Source organism: Stegastes partitus, unplaced genomic scaffold (assembly GCF_000690725.1).
Source record: "Stegastes partitus isolate 25-593 unplaced genomic scaffold, Stegastes_partitus-1.0.2 Scaffold264, whole genome shotgun sequence".
Taxonomy (NCBI): Eukaryota; Metazoa; Chordata; class Actinopteri; family Pomacentridae; genus Stegastes; species Stegastes partitus.
In genome coordinates this window covers 174432-189714 of record NW_007577995.1, presented here as the reverse complement: position 1 = coordinate 189714, position 15283 = coordinate 174432, and the positions used below count along the sequence as shown (strand labels likewise).

Here is a 15283-nt window from a genome sequence, read left to right as displayed (position 1 = left end):
TTTGACAAGGACGAACGCAGGGGCATTGTGGGAAATGGAGTCTGACCGAGGTGGGGCCAGCGTGGATAGGTCGGTTAGAGGGGCGTGAGCCGGAGACACACTTGGCAACGAGGGGACCTACTACAGTTCCTCAAGTGTCTTTTCATGTCCTTCAAATACAGTGGAATCGATTTTCTTTTTTTTTGCAGTATTTTCATCCAAAGTCCCACAAGATGTAATGTAATACTGACACTGATACCATATACACACACAGTAAGAGAAAGTTGGAGCACCAAAGTCGGTTTTATCATGGCCATGCAGAACACAGTTTAATTTAGTGTAACACTGTAATCGTGAATATACAAGCTTAAATTAAAAAAAAAAAAGAACTATTTGGTTTTAGTATAAAGTCTAAGGCATCCTATAAGTGTTACATTTGGTTGTGTCAACATCATTTCTTCAAATCAGGTTGTTAGATCATCTGCTTGGTTGAGTCCTGAGCTCCATCACAGCTGCTGGAATATTTTTATTTTACTGTTCAGTAAAGTAGTAGTTAGCCTATCAGCACACTTGGACAGGATTTTCAGTAACCAGGAAACTCATGAATAAAGTAGGCAATTAGTTATTTGGACACTTTGATAAGCCTGCTGTCAGATAAGATTTATTGTTTTGTTTACTCATGCATTTTGTGTTATATTTCACTTGACAGTTTTTTGCTTTCTGTCACAGTGGTGGGAATGTCTGAATGAAGCCACCAAGAACATTAACAATAAAGTGACCTACATCTGAATGAGAAAATTCTCTCATTTTATAGACTGATGAAGCCAAAAACTTTACATATTCCATGTCTGAAAAAGGCTATACAAAAGAACTTGCATAATCCAGTGCAACTACTTGCATATCAGCAAATGCACTTATATTAACCCATTGTACAAAACACACAACATTAACATAAATGTAATACAAAAAAATTAAAGAAAACATGTGCAACTGGACCGTACTGGAAAACATATGTAACCTCAAAGGCATTGTGTGTGGAACTGATTATGTGGCTGTTCACACTACCTGCAAGGCTTTTCTACAACTACTACACTGTACAAATATGTTTAGCTAGGTAAGTACATAAGCTTCAGCTTTTGGCTATACTGTGTAGTATATACCAACATCACAGCATTTCATTTTGTTTAAAATTGCCAACAGGCAAACTCATTGTAATGTGTATGATCTTGAGGAAGTTCTCTTCCACTTTTAGTGGGTAAGGCTGCCATGTTTGCCGGTCCACAGCTCTCGAAGCTCCACCTGACATCCCAGATCTCTGAGGGCTGCTTTAGCCACGTCACCACAGTCTTGGTGGGTCTGCAGTGCCTGAGCTATCAGGGCCTCTGCTCCCATTTCCAAGATCGGCTGGCTGAGGTTACGCATACGTGAGACCAGGTTTCTCAACACCATGCATCCTTGTTTCTGTGGATAAAAGAAAGAAAACCCGACATAAAGAGATGGAACGCCATCAGAGGGAGTGCATCAGTTATTAGTGGTCTCATATTACCTGTACATTGACCGCGTCAGGATGAGCTTTCATAGCCTGCACAGCAGCCAAGGCGCCGCCGTTCTCCATGATGACTTTGCAGTTGTTGGGTTTGCGCAAAGCAAGGACAGAGAGGCATGCACAGCCCTGCTCACACACCTACAGCCGAATGGAAACACAACATTAGAACATCTGTTGCATATGACTGAAACTGATTTTATCACTTGAAATAACATTTTCTGTGTTACATCTTTAATTAATGCTAAAGGAAAACTGTTAATAGTGCACGTAAGTATGACATTGAACTCACTGCAGAGTTGCTCATGTGTCTGTTCATGGCGATGACAATGAGCTGAACCCCACCAGCATTAACAACTGCATCTTTCACATCATCGTTTCCTGCGACGGCCCGTATTGCACTAAGAACCTGCCGAACTAGCTCCTGCATGAAGAAAAAGACATCAGTGAGAAGAACAAGTATGGAAGTTGCATCTTGAATTAATTTGCATGATGATCCTTGTTTTTTGTACATTACCGCTGACTCATAGCTGTCTGCGAGCAACGTCATCATGAGCTTTAATCCACCCAGATCACAGATGTCTTGACAAAACTCATTCCTTACAGCCAGGCGGGACAAAGTTGCACACAGCTCACTCAGAACAGAAGTATTACCTAGGTGAGCTGTGAGAAAGGCACAAAATAAAGATATTGCATTAATGAAATGAAAATGCAGTAACTACATCTATACTACTATGATAAGCACACAAACAAGGGATCTGCTGGTCTTACCTTTTGCAGCTTCAACTAAAACCTTCAGTCCATTGTTCTCAAGAACAATAATCTTGGCATGCTCATGAGCATGCCCAAACGTAACTCGGACATCATCATCGAAGGTCATGACCCTGAGAGTTGCAGAGCCCTCCTTGACCAGCTCAGCAGATCCACTGTGTCGAGTAATGGCACCAGTCAGAAGAGGCAGGACGCCGCCTTTCACCAAATCCTGCCTGTTCTGTTCATGCTTTAAGCAACAGTGACGCACAGCGCAGATGGCGACACACGTCAGTGAGGAATCTGCCGGATACTTCTTTAAGACATCTAAAAGAAACTGCTGGCCTTCTGCATCCAACAAGTCTGGCTGTCCATCTGTCAGTGCAGCCAGAGCGGACAGCGCAGCCAACACAGCTTCTTGGTCCTCCATGCTCTTTTTGCAGTAGGAGAAGATGATCGGGTAGGCATCTTTCTGGGCAGCCAGGTACCTCTGGGCAAATCCAAGCGAGCACTGCTCAGTGAAGCACTTTATATCCGCTGTCACCTCCTTTACACTAGCAGAGTCTTTTCCAATACGGAGAGAATCCAAAGCCTGCCAGAGATGAGCAAAGTATAAGATTTTGACAGCAGATACTTTCATAGAAAGCAAGTTTTTTTTCACCCAACAGCTCATTACTCACCTGTAAGACCTCATGCGTTTGCTCTTCTTGTTTGTCGTCAGATGATACAGCTGGGACCGCTTTTACTATACAACTGAGGTTCACACCTGCATCCAAACATACGATCAGGATTATTGTTCTGACTGAATGCAGTCTTAAATCAGGGGGTTACCTGTCTCAGAATGGGCCTTTGTGGCTTGAATACGCACAAGAGTAAGCTTGATCTGTCCATGTGCAGTTAAGAGAACGAGTCTGTTACCTTATTTTAGACAAATCGATGCATATGCACTGCCTAAAACTGCATTGGGGGGCACCAAAGATCCCTCTATACAGCAAAAAACCCAGCAAGTACACGAGCGGGAAAGTCAAAACATAACTTCACAGGTAAACCGAATAACATCTCAGGAGTGTACAGTCAGAATAAAAATATGCAAGCAGGGGCTGGTGTGTATGAGTGTATCTTCTTCAAATCTGCACAGACAGAAAGATTTTGAGCTGCACATGGACATCGCCCAGAAGGGTGAGCTGGTGTGCTCGAGGAGCAGCAAGTGAGGAAGGGTGGGTGGGGTGAGAGGTTGGGACTTAGTTGATCTGTACATTTCAGAGAACACAACAGTGTAGTTACATCTAAGCTATTTTAAGGTAGAAAGGCATTACTTTTATTGAAAAACTTATATAACTTTGGTACACAGAAATAGTTTTTTCAGGGGTAAATCAGCAGCTGGAGAGGAACTTTAAAAGATGTGTTGGAGACAGCTACTATCAATTTGGAATTTGTGGGGGAAAAAAAGTTGAAACACTCTACAAGCAAATTCCTAAACATGGTTACATCTTCTTAAGCAGGTTTAGATCTAAGATTTAATATTACCCATCAGACCTCACGGCTCCTGTAAGCTGTCTCATTTGAGACCATTCTCCTGCCATGATACATAATTTAATAGGTTTTAGAAAGAACAGCATCTGCAGCTTGGCAATAAATGATTTCATTCCTTTGGAAGACATAATGATATTTAGGAAGTGTATGTTTCACTTTGTCTGTCTGACTCTCCCTGGAATATCGAGAGAATGCCAAGAGAATATCTCAAAACGGTTACATTTCTAAACTTCTCTGCCTCTTTTATTCCTCTTAGATCCTCAGACTAACTGCTGCTAACCGGCACAGGATGGGGGAGACTGTGTCTTTGCAGTAGAAGCTCTAAAGCTTCTTTTAAAGAAATATTACTCCTCCAGTTACATGTTTAAGAAAAAACTCAATACATGTATGTTCTCAAAGGCTTTGGGTTGCTTCTAACAGTTTACTATTTTATATTTATCCTGTTTTGCCTTGTTTTACTATTTTAAACAATGTCTGTTTTACAATTTGATTTTTCATCCTGTCTTGGTTTTTGCACCGATTTTTTTTTTTCCTTGACTGCTCTTGGTCAACGCAGTTTGTTTTAAACGTGATATAAAGATACACTTAATTTGTTTTGTAAGTTAACATCGATATCAGTATCAGTCAACAACATAAGTGTACATCAACCAACAATGAGACACTGCAATGACTGTCATATTTACCCTGAGACTCAAACTGCTCCACAGCCTCCCTCAAAGCCTCTTCGGGATCCATTTCAAACTCCTCCATGTTTTCCCTGACAGCAGCGTCAAAGGTTTCCTGCGTGATCCTCCGCTTTGCCATTTTGCCACGTTAATTTCCAGTCTGAAAGGAAACACAGACGTCAAAAGATAAGAAGCATCACTTTCGCTGAGTCTTACCAGAGCTAGCTAGTTATAACGTCAGCTATTGTTAGCTAGTGGATGTAATTTTCTTCTCCTGTTGCTTTGTGCGTTGTAGTTTTAAGACCTACCGTTTCAATAAAACTGCTGTTGTAATGTAATTTTTTGACATTTATTCAAAAAGGTGCACTTTAAAGAATTTAAGTGAAAACCCTGAACTGTTACCTCCGCCCAGTGACAGGCAACCTGCTCCACTATTGAATGAAGTTACGCACTTTCCGCTGCCGGCTGCGTGGTCGCTGCTAGCTGCTGCGAAGTTTGCGGAACAATAGTGAATAGCAAAGTGCGCCAAGTGTCCCACAGATACATCTGGTCGGTTGGAACAAAGCTCTTAAAACATTAGTTCCACTCAACTTCGTTTACATTCGTTACCAGGTATACGACTTGTCAAAAAAAAATATAAATGTAGGAGCTAATGACGCATTAGAGAGGAGCGATGTGTAATTATCCACAACATAAACCCTGAACATATAGTGGAAAGTAAATACCACTTTTAAGTGTTAATTTTTCACCCTTCAAAATAAAAGAAGCAATTTAGTCATTTACAGTATCTCAATGCTCAGTAGATATATTACGTGAAATGTAAATTTTGATTTGAACATTTTTATTGTTTTTATACCAAATCACTACAATAATTTGAATTTCAGAAAACACGTGTCATGTGTTTGATACGTGTGTGGTCTTATTTTGAAAAACGACCACCGGATGTGGTTTTCCTCCCGCTAGCTTGGCGCTGTTTCTGAGATTCACGTAAATGAGTGAGGAGGGAAACAGCGCAGCGGCCGGCCGGAGCTGAGAGCAGGCTCGGCGGACGTCGTCCCAGCGGTGAACTGTTTGTTGTTGTCGTTGTTTTTTTTTTGTCTCCGGACGCAGTCGGGATGGCAGCGAGCACGGAGGCCCCGGAGCCCTGGTACCTGGCCCTGCTGGGCTTCGCAGAACATTTCCGCACGTCGAGTCCGCCGAAGATCCGTCTCTGCGTCCACTGTCTGCAGGCGGTGTTTCAGTTCAAGCCGCCTCCGAGGGTCGAGGCCCGGACTCACCTCCAGCTGGGCTCGGTGCTGTACCGACACACAAAGAACAGCGAGCTGGCCCAGACTCACCTGGAGAAAGCGGTGAGCAGGAGCCATGTTTGTGTGTGATAGCAGGCTGTGGTACAAACCAAGTAGCAGTAGAAACATGTCCACCGGTGTGTGTGTGTGTGTGTGATGCTTTTCTGTTCACTGCACCAGCTCTCTGTCAAAACCCCGCTGTGATGCTCTCACTAACACTCTGCTGTTTTTCTTTCCTCAGTGGTTCATATCACAGCAAGTATCCTTTTCGTGCACAATAGGAACATGCATACAAACTTAATGTGTTACTCCAGCATCAGTGCATCTCCCTACAACCACACATCCATGCTATATGAAGAAGCTGGGATTTTGTATTCTTTAATCGTGTGCATCAGATCTCACAGTTTGAAGATGTGAAGTTCGAAGCTGCAAGTATTCTGTCAGAGTTCTACTGTCAACAGGTAGGTGCATGCATCTCATGACATGTTGTTTGTAATAGTAATGCATTGCAAAAAGTAGTGGTTGGGAAACTTTAGTACACACATATAAATGTGTATTAGGTTATAACTTAGATATGTAGGAAAAATAATGCTGATTCTGGTGCAGATATTGTATGTTTGGTATTAATATCTCACCCTTTGGCTTTTTCTTTTTTAAGACCTTGGTGGACTCTGCAAAACCGGTGCTCCGGAAGGCCATCCAGATTTCTCAGCAAACTCCCTACTGGCACTGCAGACTGCTTTTCCAGCTGGCAGTAAGAAGTGTCATGCAGTACCAACTTATTTGTGTTTGGTTAATTGATTCGAAGCATGTTTAATTTAGGTGTGTGATGTACTTCTCTCTGTCAGCAACTACACGCACTAGAGAAAGATTTAGTATCTGCCTGTGACCTCTTAGGAATGGGTGCCGAGTATGCAAGAGTCATGGGATCAGAATACACGAGGTAAACAGATTGGATTTACATCTGGACGCTTTAAGAGATTGCATATTGATCTGCGATTGTGCGTTATCTCGCATTGACTTTGTTCTTTTTGTTTTCTTTCAGAGCTCTGTTCTTGTTAAGTAAAGGAATGGTAAGCTTGAACCATTGTCAACTGCATTCGAGTATCATTTGTGCTCTTTTTACTGTACAATTCTGTCAACTGTATGTGCATTTGCGGCTCTGCAGCTGCTGCTGATGGAGAGGAAGCTGAGCGAAGTGCACCCACTGCTGACGCTGTGTGGGACTATTGTTGAAAACTGGCAGGGAAACCCCATTCAGAAGGAGTCTTTGAGAGTTTTCTTCCTGGTGCTGCAGGTTACACACTACCTGGATGCCGGACAGGTACAACTGCATCCCCATGTTTCATCACTGGCTCTCAGTATTATATCGATACCAGGATCATGCACGCTACTGTTATAACTGCAATATTTTTTCATTGAATGATGTGAAGCCCCATAACTCAAACTTGTGAAAAATACTGTGCTTTTGAGTAAATCGATGGATTAGAATATAAATTGCTACAGTACCTGTAGTCAGCTAATGCCTAACATGCTTGTGTTGTAGTGAGTTTCATGATTATGGTATAAAATTTCTAATAGTGCTGAAAGAGTCTTTTATGTATATATGTTGTGTTTAGGTAAAGAGTGTGAAGCCGTGTCTAAAGCAGCTTCAGCAGTGCATCCAGACCATCTCCACCCTCCACGATGATGAGATTCTTCCCACTAACCCAGCAGCTCTCTTCCACTGGTTACCCAAGGAGCATATGTGTGTGCTCGTGTACCTGGTGAGATTTCATCACACCCACACAGCTTCTAAAAGAGTGTAGCATTCTGAAACTGCAACACAAAACGTGTCTTGTTTTTTTGTACAAAAGGTGACAGTGATGCACTCCATGCAGGCGGGCTACTTGGAGAAGGCACAGAAGTACACGGACAAAGCTCTCATGCAGCTGGAGAAGCTGAAGAGTAAGTGTATTGGAATACGCTCCTCCTTGATGACGGTGCTAGTGAATCAACTCTGATCCATCTGTGTGTTCTCAAAGTGCTGGACAACAGTCCCATCCTGTCCACGTTCCAAGTCATCTTGCTAGAGCATATCATCATGTGCCGGCTGGTCACTGGACACAAGGCCACAGCCTTACAAGAAGTGAGTCATCATCTGCAAAGATCCATCTGTACTTTGCCAGATAGTTGTTGGTAGTGAAACGAAAGCACAGATTCTGTAACACAAACTTTCTCTGGAGATTGTCTGAACTTTGTGGTTGTAGCTTAAGTTTTTGATGATTTGTGTTCAGATTTCTCAGGTTTGTCAGCTCTGTCAGCAGTCACCCAGGTTGTTTACAAATCATGCTGCCCAGCTTCATACACTGTTGGTAAGTCCACACGCAAAGAAAACCCAGACATTTCCCTTTTTTCTCAACAACTGTTTTGCCTAAAAGCCTTGGTTACAGACTAAAGAATCTACACAACTGCACACGTCCCATTTAATATGAACCATTCACAGCTGTCTTTTCTTTTTTCTGTGTCAGGGCCTCTACTGTATCTCAGTAAACTGCATGGACAACGCTGAGGCGCAGTTCACTGCTGCACTACAGGTTAGTTTCATGTCATCCCCATTAGCTCTCAGAAGTTTTTCTTTCTTTTTTTTAACTTCAATAATCCCTTAAGGGAATCTGCTTCATCAACAGTTGCTCAAATATGTTGCAGTTGTAAAATTCTACAAGAATACAAGCAATACATGACTAGATTATGACTGTGAAATCTCTGGGGTGCAGAGTCTGGAGTAAGAGAGCAGATTATGTCACACACAGTTGCTGGGTTAGCAGCAAAAACAGCCATGTGAAAACTCCCTGGGTGTGTAGTGTAGATGTAGCCCTACAGTTAACAGTTCAGTATGTGGGCTGCAGAGACATTTCTTTACAGTAATGCCATCAGAGTGACAACATTTGTTGTTTAGAAAAGCAGCATGCCATTTGCCTCTTTCTTTGCCGCTCTCAGATTTATTCCTATAAGCCCAATTTGTCTGAGAGCCGTCATGAAAACGATCGGATTAACAGTTATTCCTGTGGCCATGTCTCTGTGAAGCATCTCACAGCACAGTCATTAAGTCTCTTGATTTCTCACCAGGACCATTAGCTCGTCCATCTAACTGTCCAGTGATCTGACTTGTCCTGGCTTGTCTGGACTCAGCTCTGTTCCCTCGTTGCTTTGTTCCAACCTGCAGAGAGCAGAGCTGAAGGCTCCCATCGAGCATGCCCCGAAATGGCACCGTTCCAGAAAGTTACCAGCAGTAGTTCACAATTTGGACAAAAAAAAAAAGAAAGTTTAAGAATGTGTGTATTTGCCATTTTTGTTCATTGGGATTTCATTCACACAAACTTTCATTTTTGTTTATGAAGTGATCAGAAATAATAGGAAAATGCATGATTTCTTTTAAATATGGCAACAAAGACTTGTTTCCTGTACACGGACTGATCTTAATGTCGTGTCTATTCACATGTCAAAGGCACCTTCTGAGCCCTGAAAACCTCGAGCAGAAAATCTAAAATAAACTATCTGTTTGTATCAGTTTCTGAAAAGCTTTTAAAACACAAAGTAACCATGTGTCAGCAATAAATGTAAGAATGCAAAATGGTATCAGTTGGCGTATAGAAGCTCTGACTGTGAGATCCAACTCGGTTGTCAGCGTCTCTCTTTTCTTCTTTCTTCTCTTAGATGACAACACACCAGGAGCTGTGGACGTTCATTGTGACAAACTTGGCCAGCGTTTACATCCGTGAAGGGAACAGACATCAAGAGGTCTGAAAGCTGCTGCTGTGCTTTCTCAAGCATTTGAACAAGTACAAAAGCACATCTGTGTTTTTTCATCTTTGGTTCTCACTTGCTTTTCGAATCAACAGCTGTACAGCCTTTTGGAGAGGATTAACCCCGATCACAACTTCCCTGTCAGGTAGCTCTCGATGCTATGTAGACAACAGCACATGATATAAACTTGTTCTGTGTTTTTATGTATCTTACAACTGTGTAACTTTGGCATCCTCAGCTCTCATTGTCTACGAGCTGCAGCGTTTTACATCAGAGGGCTCCTGTCTTTCTTCCAGGGACGCTATAACGAGGCCAAGTAAGAACAGCTACTGTACAATGATAATGTGTTATTGTAAAAGCTATTTTGTCTTGTCATTTAGTTTAGGTTAAGAGAGATTAACATGTCAGTTTGTATCAACAGAAGATTTCTAAGGGAGACTTTGAAGATGTCTAATGCAGAGGATCTAAATCGGCTGACCGCCTGCTCACTAGTCCTACTGGGTCACATCTTCTTTGTTCTAGGCAACCACAGGGTGAGTCTGCAAATTGTCACGTGTCCTATCTGTTAGACTACACGTGCCGTAGTGCCGTTATCTTCGGGCCGCAGATGTGATCTTCACTACATGTTTGCTTCTGCGTGTTTTCTTCAGGAAAGCAACAATATGGTGGTTCCTGCCATGCAGCTGGCCAGCAAGATCCCAGACATGTCTGTGCAGCTCTGGTCCTCTGCTCTTCTCAAAGGTACAACTGTCAACTGAAAGATCTTAAAATGTGAAAGTGTAATGTCCTGCTGTGGGCCTCGTACCAGCTGAAATGCTGTTTGAAATTGCATCCCACAAAAAATAGGATTAATTTGTCCTCTGAGGGTTTACTTTACATTTTGGCCCAAAGGGGGCACAAGAGCCAAGTATATGGAGTGTCCCGAACTGGATCAGCTTCAACCTACAGTGTACAGTCATCCTCAAATATATTCACACCCTTCCATTCAAGAAAAGGCAAAATTCACAATAGTCACTGAAATAACTAGAAACTGAATAAAATGAATAATAAATAAAAAAAAAAAATGCAAAATTATAATTGAGTGAAATAAGACATTGCTTTTGAATTGTGGTTGGAAAGAATAACTTAAAAAAAAAAAAAAAACTGTCCCGGACAAATTAAAGCACTTTGCTGATGAGCAGTGGGCCAGAATCAAAACACCTGTCAATAGGTGCAGAAGTCTGATTGAGAGTTACAGAAAACACTTGATTGCAGTGATTGGCTCAAAGGGTTGTTCAACAAAATATTAGTTTACAGGCCTCATTATGCTTGTTTGCTTGTTGAACCACAATTCAAAAGCAATGTCATGATTTTCATTATTCTTTTTTATTTATTATACTTTTGTCAATTTCAACTTATTTCAGTGACAGCTGTTTTTTTTCCTTCTTTAATGGTAAGGTATGAATACATTTGAGGACGACTGTACACTCAGTTGGTAGTTTATTAGGTACGTCTAGCTAAGGCTAATCAGGCTAATTCAAAAGTCCTGTGACAATATCGTCCTCGTGAATGTTAAAATGTTCAGTTTCTTCAAGAGTGCACACAGAAATATTATGACTGTAAAACTGAACCTTCAGACTTGTATGAATTCAATATGTATCGTATTTATTAAACCTCATTAGTTTTAACTTGGTGTACCTAATAAATTGCCACTTCAGTTCAATTCATTTTTATTTGTATAGCGCAGTTTACGACATATGTCACAGCGCTTAACATAGCACAAATTCAAACAGAGGACCCAACAATCCAAACTTGCCTTTGGACTCTTTGGCAACAGTGGGAAGGTTGGGTTTAAACACTCATTTGGTATCTTGTCACTATGATCAGTATCAGATCTCATAGGAACAGTTTTTTTTTATCTGATGTGGAGCAGAGCTGTAGTCTCCATATCGACTGGTTGATCAATATGCTGTCATCCAACCAAATTCTTATTGGTCAGATAATCACCAGTGTTACCTATAAAGGAGGAGGAAAGCACTACGTCAGCAGTCTTTCAGGATTAATCCCTTTTTTTTTTTTTTTTGCGACAGGAAGAGCATACGACATGCGCACATTCCTGCTTTTTCACAACCTGAGACTTGCTCAACCTAATGAACACTGCCAGATTTAACTTATTTAACATTTACTAAACATTTACTTGGGTTCAGCCCCAAACTGACTGACGCCGTAACAAAGAAGTCGTTAGTGTGGCTGCATTTTGTTTGAACAGGTTGCCAAATACTCAAGTGTCCACTTTGCAAACAGTAGTTTGCATGTTACAGCTCAACAAACAACATGATATAACATCTAAAAGCCTTAAAAGGTTTTACTTTTCTGGGCTATATTCCTCTGTAGTTCATGTCATGGCATCACAAGTTGACATAGTTCTGCTTTCAGAACCAAATGGGCTGTTATAGAGCAACAAGAATCAACTGGTTAAAGATTTGATTCGAGTCAATTCGAGGTTGCCTACAGCTCTAATGTAGTCACAAATTAATGATTATCTACACTCTGTTTCATGGCTGCCTGGCCAGGAGGAAGTATAAAGATAGACGTGCAGGATAAACTGACCAGCTGACGAATGCTGCCATTTTTAGGCTTCCCACTTATAGAAAACAGTTGTTGGTGATGTAATTTAGTTTCCTTGGACAACATTTTGACTTTTTTTTAATCCCAAAGGTAACTGATTACATGAGCACATCATGACATCACCTCAACATATCGCTAGCACAGAAGAACACAACCATTTTATATACAAAAACAACTAAGCCATAAAAAAAACATTGGAGCACCTTTTTTGGTGTCACTGCAGTTTGTTTCCCATCTTATTTTCTTCCAGTATTCAGCATACAGAGAGAGATCTCATGCAAAGAAGACAGTCTTACCCATTTCTCACACAGTTATAGCTTCAGTACATCACAGAGCAGTGAAGCCACGGCTGAATCAGAAGAGGACGAGGCTTAGAGAACACAACAAAGTGGGTTAAGAAACACTTAATCCCACTGCAGTAACTACACGCATCTATTCAAGTTGAGCTGAGACGTTTGGATCTAAAATCATAGTTAAACATATACTGTCGCCAGTATTCACGACGATCTTTTCCCAGCAGATCTGAACAAGGCGTGTGGAAACACCATGGACGCCCACGAGGCAGCCCAGATGCATCAGAACTTTTCCCAGCAGCTCCTGCAGGACCACATCGCAGCCTGCAGCCTCCCGGAACACAACCTCATCAGTGTAAGCACAACATCAATCAAGTCATACTGTAAACAGTGAGTCATCCCGCCCTGCTCGGGTTCTCTAAGAAACTTTTGTGTTGTGCGTTGCGTTCCAGTGGACAGACGGCCTCCCCCCCGTGCAGTTTCAGCCTCAGAACGGACCTACGACCAGCCTGGCCAGCCTGCTCTGAGAACAAGACGCCACACTGACAGGGAAAATGAGACACACAAGAGCTGTTGTAGGAAAATGACACAAGATTACTGAGAGAGGAAAGAGAGAAGCAGCTGATAAAAGGGTGAGAAGAAATCGAGGGTAATGAAATTAGACAGAGACGCTGCACTGTGTCATTTGGCAGGTTTCCATTCGGTGCATTCCTTCGCTTATTTGGGGCACTGGGGCATCAGGACTGGATTGTAGGTAACATATTCTCCACCACCTCGAAAGATAATGAAAAAATACAGTTAAATGAGAAAAGTACTACCACTGTTATACCTGTATGGTAACTCTGTTCCCTCCGGGGGTTCAGCTAACTTCATTTAGCACAAAGGCTGGAAACATAGTGTGGCTGTGTGCGGAGGTAACAAAATCCACCTAACAGCAGCTCACTAATGTACTGTTCATACAAAAACAAAGCATTTGTATTGTTCCCATATGTTACGCTTTTCCTTTTAAACTGGTCTGACTTATTCATTTAGCTCATCTCTGAACTGTTTTCTGCAAGACCATCAGGGAGGTGTTTTCCAAATGTAGAACTTTAAATAAAAAAAAAAAGCAACTTCTTAACTTTTCAGGTTAAATTACTGTTAAATTGAAACCATCGGCTGGACAATCAGACACAGTACAATTGGATTCAGTCTGTTGTTGTGCATGAACTCAATATTTGCATTTCCAAAGCAAACTGGATGTCCAGTTCTGACACAGTATTAGTTACGATACACAGTATATATCTTATACTAAATCTCACTAATGATCTTAATGTAGTGTAGTGGTATCTTTGTAGTTTGTTCACTCAAAAGGAACAAATGTTGAGCTGAAGACTATTTTAAATTCGAGTCCTCGGAACCAGCTGACCGTAGAAACACTGGCTTGCTTGACACCAGTAGTATTTAAACATGTTTTAAACTGTGATGCGTTAAAAAAAAAACTGTATTTTTTGACACTACGGTTCAGTCGACTTGCTGCCTGACTGTTCTTCCCGTTAGAGTTTTGCCATTTCACTCATGTATGTTTGTACGCCGCGCACATTTTGTCCACGGTCAAGAAACCAGTAATAATATTTCTACTAAATAAGATTGACTCTTATCTCTCTGTACATATGTTGTTTCATGATGAAACTCACATTTTTTATCTTTTCCATGGAAGCCTTTTGGAATAACAGTTTGGTTTTTATTACTCAGTTCCTGTTTTACTCATTTCTTCCAGACGATGGCGGTATGAATCTGTATTTAAATAACTTATTTATTTAATGTTGATTTTCATTATACCAGATCTTCTTTGCCAGTATGGCTGATTACAGTTTTGATATATTATCAAATACCTGGTAGGACTATCATTTAATCATTCTCATAGAGGTAGTTTACAATTTTAGTTTTATCAACCTATACAGATTTCTGCACTGATAAAAGAGTTTATTGAAAAATAAGCTCCTGAGTTTGGTCACCTGCATAGCGATTACTGCAATAAAAGAGACGGTATGAATGCCATTTATTTTATTGGCACTTTACAGCATGTTATAAAAGGAAATGTTTGATTTGTTTTTTTCCCTGTTGTCCTTTTAACTGCTTCACTTTGACACTTGTATGACTTCTTTTATAAATAAAAACTCAAAAGTTGAATGACTTGATTTGTCTTATTGAATGAGTCTTTACAGTTTAATCTCACATGAAACATGAAAACAGTGGAAATTGGTCATGAATATAGAGAAATGTGGAGGCTTTGTGCACTGCTGTACTGCACATAGAATAAATCAGGGACCAACACTGATAACTGACAGGATGTTTAGCACAAATGACACATAGTGAAAGAAGTGGGTGGAGTAGATAACTGTTTTTAATGTGCAATAAAGTCAAAGTGCTGCTTAGTACAAACACATATTGTGCACTCTACATCACAGCTGACCATTATGCAAACCGTGCTGTCACGTTTTAATCTGGACGAGTTTGTTTTTCCAGTTGATCAGCGCATCCATCGGTTTCCATTAGTTTCTGCACATTAGAAGACTCTTAAGTTCTTACTGTAAAGTGATTGCTGCATTACTTTATGTCAGGGTTACTTTGTGTTCAGATAATGGAGAGTAGAGACATCAATCTGCACTCACACTGCATGTTTGGTTGATACGCACTGGCGGGAATGACATGAAACAGTAGTAAAACTGTAGAAAAAAAAAATACATCCAATCATCAGAAAGTCAGCTTTCATTGTTAAAATGCTGCTTTTGTACACGAACCATAACTTGCAACGAACAAGTCTTTAAGGCCTCACATGGTAGATTCATATTGAAGGCT

The 15283-nt window shown here is 41.0% G+C and overlaps 2 protein-coding genes across 2 annotated transcripts; one reads left to right on the top strand and one right to left on the bottom strand.

The window, feature by feature from the left end:
- Positions 1 to 263: 263 nt before the first annotated feature.
- Positions 264 to 4876, bottom strand: armc6 (armadillo repeat containing 6). The gene is made up of 8 exons (XM_008282231.1): positions 4779 to 4876; positions 4489 to 4630; positions 2953 to 3038; positions 2294 to 2864; positions 2040 to 2185; positions 1815 to 1946; positions 1526 to 1663; positions 264 to 1440 (listed from the first exon to the last, which is right to left on the bottom strand). The coding sequence occupies exons 2-8, from the start codon at positions 4607 to 4609 to the stop codon at positions 1228 to 1230; spliced, it is 1407 nt and encodes a 468-aa protein (XP_008280453.1). The 5' UTR covers positions 4610 to 4630; positions 4779 to 4876; the 3' UTR covers positions 264 to 1227.
- Positions 4877 to 5472: 596 nt separating this feature from the next.
- Positions 5473 to 14617, top strand: mau2 (MAU2 sister chromatid cohesion factor). The gene is made up of 19 exons (XM_008282229.1): positions 5473 to 5819; positions 5998 to 6015; positions 6152 to 6217; positions 6415 to 6510; positions 6605 to 6699; positions 6802 to 6829; positions 6925 to 7080; positions 7376 to 7522; positions 7613 to 7703; positions 7781 to 7884; positions 8033 to 8110; positions 8267 to 8332; positions 9453 to 9536; positions 9638 to 9687; positions 9781 to 9858; positions 9964 to 10075; positions 10193 to 10283; positions 12670 to 12797; positions 12895 to 14617. Exons 1-19 carry the CDS (start codon positions 5586 to 5588, stop codon positions 12967 to 12969), a joined length of 1797 nt encoding a protein of 598 aa, XP_008280451.1. The 5' UTR covers positions 5473 to 5585; the 3' UTR covers positions 12970 to 14617.
- The last annotated feature ends 666 nt before the right edge of the window (positions 14618 to 15283 follow it).

Coding starts and splice junctions, on each gene's coding strand:
- armc6 (XM_008282231.1), bottom strand. CDS start 4,609: ATGGCAAAGCGGAGGATCACGCAGGAAACCTTTGACGCTGCTGTCAGG. Junction 3,039..4,488: donor GGAGCAGTTTGAGTCTCAGG/GTAAATATGACA, acceptor GTTTGGATGCAG/GTGTGAACCTCAGTTGTATA. Junction 1,441..1,525: donor CTGACGCGGTCAATGTACAG/GTAATATGAGAC, acceptor TTTTATCCACAG/AAACAAGGATGCATGGTGTT.
- mau2 (XM_008282229.1), top strand. CDS start 5,586: ATGGCAGCGAGCACGGAGGCCCCGGAGCCCTGGTACCTGGCCCTGCTG. Junction 7,885..8,032: donor AGGCCACAGCCTTACAAGAA/GTGAGTCATCAT, acceptor ATTTGTGTTCAG/ATTTCTCAGGTTTGTCAGCT. Junction 9,859..9,963: donor GGACGCTATAACGAGGCCAA/GTAAGAACAGCT, acceptor TTGTATCAACAG/AAGATTTCTAAGGGAGACTT.